This window comes from Atta colombica, unplaced genomic scaffold, assembly GCF_001594045.1.
Source record: "Atta colombica isolate Treedump-2 unplaced genomic scaffold, Acol1.0 scaffold351, whole genome shotgun sequence".
NCBI lineage: Eukaryota > Metazoa > Arthropoda > Insecta > Hymenoptera > Formicidae > Atta > Atta colombica.
This window is the reverse complement of record NW_017259461.1, coordinates 134,796-146,436: the sequence shown is the minus strand read 5'-3', so window position 1 is coordinate 146,436 and position 11,641 is coordinate 134,796. Positions and strand designations below refer to the sequence as shown.

At 32.1% G+C, this 11,641-nt stretch overlaps 3 protein-coding genes across 4 annotated transcripts in view; 2 read left to right on the top strand and 1 right to left on the bottom strand.

Moving 5' to 3' along the window:
• The window catches only part of LOC108690780, a 7,023-nt gene extending 2,144 nt beyond the window's left edge, over positions 1-4,879 (top strand). The window contains exons 3-4 of one of the 2 annotated variants that reach the window (XM_018198251.1): positions 89-286; positions 4,452-4,879. In XM_018198251.1, the coding sequence (XP_018053740.1) occupies positions 89-286; positions 4,452-4,879 (626 nt within the window). Of the gene's footprint in view, positions 1-88; positions 317-4,451 lie in introns of both variants that reach the window. The other variant, XM_018198250.1, reaches the window with a different exon arrangement.
• A 718-nt stretch (positions 4,880-5,597) lies between these two features.
• On the bottom strand, positions 5,598-8,172 carry LOC108690777 (RAB6A-GEF complex partner protein 2). The gene is made up of 6 exons (XM_018198248.1): positions 7,878-8,172; positions 7,695-7,816; positions 7,501-7,608; positions 7,069-7,218; positions 6,884-6,996; positions 5,598-6,551 (listed from the first exon to the last, which is right to left on the bottom strand). Exons 1-6 carry the CDS (start codon positions 7,997-7,999, stop codon positions 6,021-6,023), a joined length of 1,146 nt encoding a protein of 381 aa, XP_018053737.1. The 5' UTR covers positions 8,000-8,172; the 3' UTR covers positions 5,598-6,020.
• A 748-nt stretch (positions 8,173-8,920) lies between these two features.
• LOC108690781 (ER membrane protein complex subunit 7 homolog) lies at positions 8,921-11,222 on the top strand. The gene is made up of 4 exons (XM_018198252.1): positions 8,921-9,120; positions 9,409-9,667; positions 10,266-10,340; positions 10,530-11,222. Exons 1-4 carry the CDS (start codon positions 8,921-8,923, stop codon positions 10,656-10,658), a joined length of 663 nt encoding a protein of 220 aa, XP_018053741.1. The 3' UTR covers positions 10,659-11,222.
• Positions 11,223-11,641: the final 419 nt, after the last annotated feature.

Sequence of the window (11,641 nt, the reverse complement as noted above, 5' to 3'; positions counted from 1 at the left end):
TATATATATATTTACAATTTTTGTAGATATGCATAAATAATGGTGAATGTAAAATTATGTATTATTAACCGTTACATTATTTTTGTAGACGAAACGACACGGCCGCAGGCTATAAGAGATAGATGGCAAGAAACGAGCTTCGAGATGCGCGACCAACAGAATCCTGAGGGAGTGCTCGTGATTAGAGTACCGGAACCGGAAATAATCGGCAGCCATCCGCATCTCGAGATACTTCATGAGGCCAACATTAAATCGGTGCAACGGGAGCCATTGCAAACTGAGAAAGGTGCGGCAATGTCAAATTGCACGTTGCCTGGTGAGATCACATCCACGATTGAACTAATCTACATGCCTTATAGAAATGCTAAGTGATATCGAAGATGATATATATATTAGACAGATAGAGATATAGATACAAATATAGAAATTGTCGTAGATATTTTTATCATGCTAGAGCTTAAGAACTTTTTGCCACAGATCACTTTCTATCGATGTCAATAAGATGGACTTTATTATTCTTTTAGAAGTACAAAATATGCAAAATTCTGATTATTATATACAGAGAATGAACAAAATAATGAATACTTGGGAAATACATTACTTATTTTAATCCTTATCATACTAGATACAATTTGATGCCCATCCCTACATGGACCACTAGAATCTATCCTTTTTTTTCACCTATTTAGAAATGAAATCTCAAAAAATCTCTAAAAATTCACCAACATACTTTCAACTTTCTACAATAAATATTAGCACTTTATTTTGGAAAATAATAAAATGTAGGATAATTTATAATTACCGAAAGAAAAATTCAAAGAAACTTGCACGAACAGGAATCGCTCGGTCACTAGTGACTCATATTAATAGGGTAAGGGTTAATAATAAGAGATTGATTCATCATTTGCCCTTATTCTAGAGATTCTATTCCTTGGAAGTCAATGCTTAAATGAACATTCACTGTAATGTTGTATTATTCTTTTAGCAAGACTTCTTCCAATTATTTATAAGTGATATTGAAGAAGGAAATTTGCATTTCACTTTATTTTTCAAAATTATCCTCTGTTTTACAAATAATCTGAGAATATATAATCATTTTTCAGAATATATATAATCCAATTTTTGTGTAAACAATCACCTGTGTGATTATATACATCCCAATTAAAAGTTACTATTATTAACTATGTATTGTATATTATTGAATGTTCTTATACAATTTGTTAACATTTAAGATCATTATGAATTTATTGAATATTAAAAAAATAAAAAAAAATAATAGATACAGGTTCTCTCGATCAGTAAACAGTATAACAGAACTACTATAAAACTGATTGTGAATTTTATTTTTTCGCTAATACGGGATATAATAAATCAGCTGATTATTCCCAGATTAAAGACAGATGATGAGTCAACCTTGCGTAATATAACAAATAATGTATTTCTCAGATGTTCACATTATTATTTTGTCTACATCATATTATACGCCACGCCTAAAATAAAACGTGAACGTGTTAAGACGCGTTTATAACAAAAATCGAGCCGAATACGCGATTTGAAATTAAATTTCTTCTCGAAGTATCATTTTCCTAAGATAGGAGAATTTTAACAGAGGGGGCTGCTTAATTGTCGGACCTTCGCAGTTAGTCGCAGTTCCCTTCTGACAGCTTTCGGCAAATGTGCGCGCAGCTCTCGCTCCAGCAGCATAACCCGTAGATTTTTGTCACGCGTCCGCTGTATCTGTCGCACGAGAATCGAGGGATGATGCTGCCGCTTCTCGCGCGACTTATTTTTCGTCACGGCGCCCTCGTCCCTGTGGAGAAAGCGCGAGTACGAGACATGGCGCATGAATATCAATTCGACCGGAACGTATGCACGTATTTCGTAAAAAGGACGAGCTATTTTCGCGTCACGGCTGCATTCAATTTTAGGTGCTAGCACATTTTTATACCGATGCGCTGCGTAACGCGTTTAAAATTATTTGTAAACGTGCGTGTCACGTAGCGTCGGACAAACTGCGTTCGTAAAATCGCGAACTCAATTTGTGACTACTCGGCCGGAATTCTATGAAACTCATGCGTATAAGTCGTAAAATTCATAACTCTCGCATTTTTATAATCAATTCTAACGCTTGCAAATTGGACGGAAATCTCAAATGCATATCATCTCATTTTTGCATTAATTTCCAATAATGGATCCTGTGCAACCTTAAGTATTTTAAATTATAAATTTCTTTTGATCCTTTTCCTTTCATTTTTCTCCACCAAATCAATCTCTTTTCCTCAATGATTAATTAATTTTATTTCAATTAATCAATCATTTTCAATGTTGTTAACTTAAATTTTAGAACTGTATTAAAAATAGCAAAATTTAACTTTCGTTAGATGTTTCAAATTCTGAAGTTTTAAAATCTTTAAACAATATATTCAAAGAAGTTTTAAATTTTTGTGTTTTAGGATTTTTAAACAATAAGTATACTCGCAAATTATATATATTATATACCTATATACGTGATTTGCAATGTAGCCAATGTAGCCGTTGTTGACTCGCTTCAAGCGTATACCCCCATCGGCGTCTCTTCTGTTATGGCCTTTGCCATCCCTTGAGACGTGCTTGACACGCTTGCAAGGCTGGTTATCGGTAGGCAAGACGTAACTCGTTGCTCCCTTGGTGCCTATTCCGCCGCGTTTTCCCAGTATCTTGGCGAAAAACTGTAGAATTGTTTGGCCGCTATCCTTCCACCAACTATTGCACTTCTCCTCCTTCGTGAGCTCGACAACGCGATCGCTGCAATTCTGTTTCCGGTCGACACTCTTACAGTTGCGCTCCACCTGGTTTCGCAATTCTTCCGAATTCCATATGGTTTCCGGACGATCATCTTCGACTTGTGGAAAATCTGCTAATTTCTTGAAATCGTTCGGAACCATCGATAGATTATCGTCTTGCCACGTTAAGAACGATGGATTGTTGGAAACCTTGATAGCTTCGGTTTCTATACAAATGTCCTGACGTCCTTCCTTAACTTCGAATATGGACATTTTAAACATCTTATTATAATCGTGTCCATATCAATTAACATTAATTTATTTTGTACAATAATTAATTTATCGAATGTATCATATATCAATTTATTAACATATGCAGTGTTAATTTATGAATTTAGTTCTTACTTTGATCAATACTTTCGAAGTCGTTGCATGTCAGGAGCGCTATTTCGACAGAACTCTGTTTCGATTCCAAAGTCTTGCCACGACATTGAGACTTTATTTCAAGTCCGGCATTCGGATTCGTGGTCGAATCCTGAATTACATAAGAGTAATTCGCGTCTACGATGTGCGGCATTACACGTATTATTGTCATCTTCTTACGCGTATGCGGCAAAGGCAATCGAAAATACTGCGCATCGTTCAGTCGCATTCCTTGCAACATGCATAAAAATTATTTTTTCCGGGAACTATTTTATGATTATTTTATTTTATATATATATGTGTGTGTGTGTGTGTGTGTGTGTGTGTGTGTGTGTGTGTGTGTGTGTGTGTGTGTGTGTGTGTGTGGAAATGTCGTAAATTTTAAATATGAACAAGAATAAAATATAAACCTAAATAAACGAGCTTAATAATGCGATATGTAGGTTACACAGAAGTTATAAGTTCATATATTACGGATATATTTAGAAGATTCTTTTTATTTTCCTTTATTTCTTTTATATATATTTATTTAATGTGTATTAAATTATATATTAAATTGAATATAATTTTGAATATAATTTCAACTCTAACCTTTACGACTTGCTTTGATGTTTGTCATTCTTGAATATTCCTCGATTCCGTCCCAAAAGTTTTTTTATTTAAAAAAGACGATTGGTAAAATTTATTATCAATTTTATTTCACAATCTGTTTCTTGTTTTGACATTTTTACAAAGTAAATATCTAAAATTTATATTCATTTTTATCAATCATATTGGCTCTTTTTTGTTTTCCCACAGAAATGTCTTTCGAAAATGACTACTCATACAGTTTTATATAAAATATTACACTATCAGCGGGTACTTTATTAATCCATAAAAACAGAAAAAAAATTGCTTTGAAGAAAAAAGATTATACTTTTAGATACTGTAATCAAAATATAAAAAAATAATTTATCTTATTTGCAATAAATTTATAAATATAACTAAGTCATCAAATCCCTTCGGAATCATCCGTTTTAAATTTGAAGTTTTCACAATTTATCAGCATCTCTTTGTGAAAGCTAAAATATTTTTCTAAAAAATTTGATTTTAGATCGTCTAGATTCAAAAAATCCGAACCAATTCGTTCAATCATTCGCGACAATACACCGGCGACAACGACGACGACGACGACGACGACGACGACGACGACAACGACGACGACGACGAATACGCGCGTATGCGAACAAGAACCGTCATTAACTTCGATGTAATTAACGATTTCAGACTACAAGAAGTCGGCCTGCGATCGTGAACGAACCCGAATGCGCGACATGAACCGTGCATTTGAGTTGTTACGGTCGAAGCTGCCGATATGCAAGCCGCCCGGCAAGAAGCTCTCCAAAATTGAATCGTTGCGCCACGCCATCACATACATCAGGCACCTGCAGAGTCTGTTGGAGCCACAGTACAGCTATGTACCTGGCGTACCCGACCGTGCCGGCGGCTATTACGCGGCCCCGCCGTCGGTTCCGCCGACGTCTTTCGAGGTGCAACATCCGGCTGCGGCCCGATGGGAATCCCTAGCTTACTACCGGTATGATTATCACGCGCCCTTCGCCACTCCCTCGCCGCCGACTTTGGTACCGCCTCTGCAACCGAGATTACCAATTGAACAAGACGACCGACAATTTTCTTACGAAGCGCGTCACTAAATAACTCGTCCATGCGAGAACAAATCCTAAAAAAAAATTGATGAATGAAAAAAAGTATTTTCGAAAACAAAAGAATTTCGTAATATTATGAATAATTTCTAATGCTTCCTTGCGAGACATTAATTCTTCTAGAAGAAACACACGTATTCTTATAGAGTAAAATATTTGTCTTCAAAAGAATTACATATTGTTATATGTTCTAAATTTAATAATTTTTTGCTTTCCATTTAAATTTATTGATTTTGATAATATTCAAATACAGACAATTATATAAGTTGCAATTTTTAAAGCAAATATGCATTAGTAATATTCAAGAAATTAAAAATTAAAAGTGTAATAATATTGCAAAATAAATTAATTTATCGATTTTTTTATATTTATTAAGTTTTTGCAAGGATCATTATTGTTAATTCTGAACTTGAATTTCTTAATAAAGTTCAAGGAACGATTTTTGAAGGAAAAATAGGAAAGATAAGATTGCAGGAAAAAGTGCAGTTAAAAAAACGAATATTCTCATTTATACAAAAGAAGGATTTATATGAACGTGCGTTATTTAGAGAGATTAAAATAGTCTGTTTATTTTTCTTTATTGTTGTGTAATATATCATTTCTGCGAAGTCATTAGTCTCCAGAAAAACCATTACTGTGAGTAGGAGCAAATGCTGATAAAGTCATAGATGCTATTATAAAATTTATCATAGATATAAAAGTGCTCAAATTATTCTAACGTTTTCCTTTATTACATAACTTTTTTTATTTATGTACATAAATATACGAAAAATATATATATATCTTTCTCATATATAATAAATTATCATACAGAATGCAAATTGTTTTCTAAGATATGGAACAACAATAATCGTATACTTACCAAAGCATACGAAAATCACAAAATGCAGAATTATATACTATATCTTTATATTACATTAAAATAACGATAATTCACTTCTTTTACATGAACACGCTAAATAATTCAGCAACTAATATAACATCAATGTTATTATTTCATATTCAATAATGTAACTATTATGGAATACATGTGTTATATTATATTTACACTGTTGAAATTATAACATTAGTGTTATATTATTGTTAATATTAATTGATATTTTATTAGATATACGTGCATATGTTATGGTACTTATATGATGGTGTTGTATTTCGTCTGTTGTGGCATGTTCGGTGGAGTAGTGGTCGGATGAATGTGCAACGGAAGATCCCAAATCATCGTTTCGACATTCAGAATCGACGGTCCATGCCAACTTATGGTATTCTTATTGGGCATGTCCATCAGTTTTGGCGTTGTGACGAACTCGAAATGCAATCGCCACTTGAGTGTCACCAAATCGGTAGTAAAATCTGGCGTAACGTGCAAAGGTATCGGTAGCACTAGGTGTGAATACTTGAGACCGAGACACATCTCGTGATGCTTGTTGTAGCTGATCAATGTTGGCGTTGCGGTCTTTCCCCGTTTATACTCCTCCGACACGTGCTCTTCTGACTGTAGAGACACGGATACCTGAACGCAGGATACAGTCGCATTCGAAAAATCGAAGGTTCCAACAATGTCCTCACCGAGTTTGTAGGAATTCTTAAAGAGGCAGAATCGTACTACGCGTCCGCGGCCGTTTGTCACGTTGTAAAAATTTGGACTGCGTCTGGCTGTTAAATTCTGAAACGTAATTAAATTTGTATTTGACTGATAACTAGAACGTATAAGTCTTGATACGAGACATTTTTCTTATTTTTAAATAGTATAATGATTTGGAGTAATTCTATGTTTCACAATCTTATTTTTGACAGTTTTGTTCTATTCATTGTAGAACTAACTATTATTGTACTACATTGCTATAGTAAACGATAAAATTTTTTATATGAGTTAAAAATTTTAAAACCTTTAAAACTAATAACAAAAAACTTTAGTGGATCCCAAGACGACTTATATATTTCTTGTTTACAAAAAATATATGTTCCTATTATGGATTAAGAAGGATAATATATAACCTGCAATGTTTGAAGAGCAATATCTAGTGGAGTTTCCCTATGTTGTGTTTCCATAAACGGATTGTTCGGACTCAGATCCACACTATCATTGCATGCTGTTATCTCTGGTAATTCTATGAAATAATACATGAATTATGCTTTATATTATCATATAATCACATTTTCTAATACTTTAAATTATTTACCACTTAAAGAAAGTACTCTAAATGGTACTCGTAACAGTTTTATAACTGTATTCACTCTTTGTGTTCCAATAGTAATCTTATAAGAATATTTTACAGCTTGTCCTCTGTATGAAGGTGGAGCGTCACTTGGTATTGTTTCACGATAAATATCTATTCACAAAAGAATTTAATAAATTTGAATAATACAAAAAATATACAAATAATTATTAAATAGGAATAAAACATAATTACAAATACAAAAATGTATCCACTAAGAAAAAGAAACTTATTTTCGATCGAAAATGATCTTGATGTTTAATAATATTCATATGTAGATTTATAAATATATCTTTTAGTTCTATAAAGATAAAAATAGAATTATTTCTTTTATTTGATTTATTCTTATCTGACTAATTTTGACTTAATAAGAATTAAAACACTAATAAAACTTACAAGTCTTACTTTCTCCAGGTGACAGTCTTAAATCACAACATAAGATTTTCGGCTTTGTATTCAGCACTACATGTCCATTGTCCTGTTGCCATGGTGCAAAAGTAGTATCTATAAAATCATAATAAATATAGTAAATAAAAACAAATAAAAAAAAAAGCAAAAAAGATTAAGATTTTTTTTTTTTAAATTCATACTTGCGTTAATTGCTACTGAGCGAGCTGCAGTATTTATTTTTTCTGAAAATACCATTTTGCTGTTCGTTGTACATTGGCAATGGACTTGTGCACTCGCCCATGCAAGACTCTCGAATAGATCACTGTGGAAAAGCAATTGATATTATGAACAATAGTTTATTACTAATAGCACTATCATCTTACCTGTGACTTTGTGATATTTGATGATTTGGATTCGGAGGATTAGTAAATGTCACCAAACATTCTACAATCTCTCCAGAAAAATACACAGGGCCTCGAACAAGTTTTGCCAGAATTTCAATCATATTGGCAATCTTTCAGATTGAAACACTATATATACTTTTCAATCATAATAATTTTGTCATCAAGATTCAATATCGTCATCGAAATTCTTGTCGTAATCCACCACTCATTAAATAATTCAAATGTCTACATATTTAGACTAAATCAAAATATGCGTGATGTGTCACATCATATACTTATCTGTCAGTTTACTCCAAATTCGTTTCTATTTAATTTCTAAATTCATGGGGAAAATTTTATAGATATTTCATTAATACCAATCATGTTTATTGAATATTGATTAGGGAAATTTCTTCGTGAGAAAAATTCCCCAGCAAGAAAAAGCAGCTTTGCAATTGTTGTAAGATTCTTTAATATGATTGATTCTTGCCCTTAATTCTTTGATGAATTTAAATTAATATAACAACAAATTATATTAATGATTCTTGTAACATTGCAAAGCTTTTTCTGTTTAATGTTGTTTAACCAGAGAGAAACTTGAAATGGGCTATCCTTTTCTATCAAAATCATCCATACACTACCGCCAGTACATCCATTTTTGAAGTATGTTCACTACGTAGCAACATCCATTTTTCAATTGTCGATAAAATTATAGAGAACGTCAAAAATGGATCATGTGGTGCAAGTTCGTGCTACATAAATTAGTCAATAGAAAATTTTTCCAGAACCAGCGGCCGTCTTTAATAATATCTCGTCTCGACTTACAAAATGATTTGATAAAAACAAAATTTTGTGGCTAGATTTTATCACCTGTAAAACTTATCACTTGTCACTAATGATACTTCTATTTCTCTAGTAAAATACACAGGTGTCAGATGCATCGCCATTGATCGCCTGCGCAATGCATATCGACAGCTTGGTGGATGGAAAATATACGGTACATAATTGGGCTTTAGAGGTTAATAGTTGTCCGCTTGCTCATCATGAAGGGTATATTGTGTTTATTCGTCATCCTTGTAAATTCATGTGAGCGATACGTAATAGCGGAGCACGAAGAAGACACATCCACAGATCTATTTGTGATCGAGGGGAAAGTATTCCCCTGGGACAACGCTGCTTCCACTGGATGGCAACTCATGACACATGTAATGGCAAATGGAGGTGAACACTATGGCTTTCTGAGGTGCGTTACGAACAAAATCTTATGTCTACGATGTTAAAATCTTATGTCTACGATGCTAAAATCATCCCGAGATCTTGACGTAAAAAGAATTGATCAATCACACTGGTCAACTGAATCGAATTGTTCAATGTTTAATTCATATTAATATTGAATTAATTGTCAATAATAATATATAATTCTTTAATTAATGTAATCAATTCTTTCTCTGCCCAAGATTTCAGAGTGACTTCTAACATCAAGACTTAATGAATTTATATGTATCATATATTAAATGATATTTAATTTCAGGGAAGATGGTACATTTATAATCTCAAACGTCCCATCTGGTTCTTACATGGTTGAAGTGGTAAATCCAAATTATGTTTACGAGCCAGTCAGAGTAGAGATCAATTCGAAAGGAAAATTCCGAGCTCGGAAGGTCAATTTGATACAGACATCGCAAGTGATCCAAGTACCTTATCCATTGAAAATGAGGCCTTTAGCACCATTTCGATATTTTCAAGTTAGAGAACAGTGGCGATTAACAGACTTTCTGTTCAATCCCATGGTAATGGAGCTTTCAATGACATGTGGACAATACATACACTTTAATCATAGATTTATACAATAAAGTCTGTTCTTCTTAGAACTTCTTGTATAGTACTTATTGTATATATCATTTTCTCTTTTTCTCTCAAACATGAAAAGAAAAAGAAAAGATGAACTATGCAAGATTTGCTAAAAATAACAGGTCTATGGACTAAATACTTCCTTTAGAGATGTCAAGACAACATTAGAAAGAAAAGACAATATGTAATGAATAAGGTTCTGTACACAATGGAAAAAATATTGGAAATAGAAATATTAATTGAAAAAATAAAAAAATAGGAATAAAGATTAAATGTAAAGATTAAATGTACATTTAATTTTATATGGAACAATAGATACAAAAGAACATGAGATTGCATTGCTATTTTTTTTATTTCTAATATGTATTTCTATTCTCCTAATATTTCTTTCATTGTGTGCAGAGTATCTAATATATACATACCTCTGTTCTTCATGTGTTGTCTTCGACTATTATAAATATGCAGTCTATTATATAAATCTATGACTTTAATTTATTTCCTTCGCTAAAATTATAATATTTTTTCTCTTGTATTCAGGTTCTAATGATGGTTCTGCCACTTGTACTGATAATGATTCTGCCAAAAATTATGAATGATCCTGAAACTAGGAAGGTAAGAAGACCTAAAGACCGGCCAAAAATTGAGTGACCCTAAAGACTAGGAGAGTTTTTTCTAATGTCTAAAAGTAAATGAAAGATAATTAACTGTAAGATAATTCGTCTATATAGATTATTATAGTATTTACACGTAGTCTATATATTCTAGTCTTTGACAAAGTCATAAACTAAATGCATTTTGTAGGAAATGGAGCAATTAAATAATCTCACTATCTATAATATGCCAGAAATGTCTGAAGTAATAACGTCTTTTCTTTCTGGAGGAGAAAAACAAAAATCAAAGGCTGTAAAAGCTGCTAAGAAAAGACAATAATGTATCGGTTTAGTTCACTATCTGTAGATGGTTATATGTGTATATGTTTATTCTAGTTTATTCTAGTCGTTAAAATATATTAAAATATTGACGACGAAAAGCAAGAAACGTTCTGATTCCTTCCATCGAATGTTGCATAAAATTACGATTGTTAATATGTTAAGCTTTTGAACTGTGACTGTTTCAAAGTGCTTAATGTATTTTCTGTAATTTCATAATTGTAAAAATAATTTGCATTTTTTACATGTGAGTGCATTGAAAATGTAGAGAAAAATAAAAGCACCAACTTTTTATTAACACGTTATTCGTTTTGTTTTCTGTAGTTATTTTATACATATGCGCGCAATTTCATAAAATAGAGAAAACTTTGTACGGATATATAAGTAAAAGAAAAATCTGACCTAATATAATGTAACACACGATACTTACAACATAATTGTACTTTACATCAAAAATATTATTTTGTTACACTTTCTTGTGTCTGTCATTCTCTGTGATGTTTAGATTAATCCTGTCTTATGTAAGATGTTGTCCAGGCACAAGATACAATTTTCTAAATTATAAAAAGACATGTATCTATAATACTATAAATAAATAATTATGTATAAATTACTGAAATGGAAATAGATATTATTATCCACTTTAAACTTCTTCAAATTTTCCAATCAACCTCAGTATAAAACTGAAATGTATAGAATGAGGATTCGAAATCGAATCAAGTATTCCAACTTTTAATGACAGTGTCGATATCATTATATTGTTGCGCAGATATGGCAGATATAAAAAAAAAATTATGTAACGACAATGCAACGATATCAAATTGTCGTTAAGAGTTACAGAACAACAAAAAATCGATTATCAATTGCTTTAACATGGAGTCAACCTAATAACAATATTTCTGCAATAGCCTATTGTTTTACGAATAATTATTAATCAATATTAATAATAATTTTGTATTCATTCTACAAAAAAAAAATATCTAG

Bases quoted from the DNA above. Each gene is read 5' to 3' on its own strand.
- LOC108690777 (XM_018198248.1), bottom strand. From the start codon at position 7,999: ATGATTGAAATTCTGGCAAAACTTGTTCGAGGCCCTGTGTATTTTTCT. The intron at 7,609-7,694 runs GTATGAATTTAA...ATGATTTTATAG, and splicing joins CTCAGTAGCAATTAACGCAA to ATACTACTTTTGCACCATGG. The intron at 6,997-7,068 runs GTAAATAATTTA...ATTATTTCATAG, and splicing joins TAGAGTACTTTCTTTAAGTG to AATTACCAGAGATAACAGCA.
- LOC108690781 (XM_018198252.1), top strand. From the start codon at position 8,921: ATGAAGGGTATATTGTGTTTATTCGTCATCCTTGTAAATTCATGTGAG. The intron at 9,121-9,408 runs GTGCGTTACGAA...ATTTAATTTCAG, and splicing joins GAACACTATGGCTTTCTGAG to GGAAGATGGTACATTTATAA. The intron at 10,341-10,529 runs GTAAGAAGACCT...TGCATTTTGTAG, and splicing joins ATGATCCTGAAACTAGGAAG to GAAATGGAGCAATTAAATAA.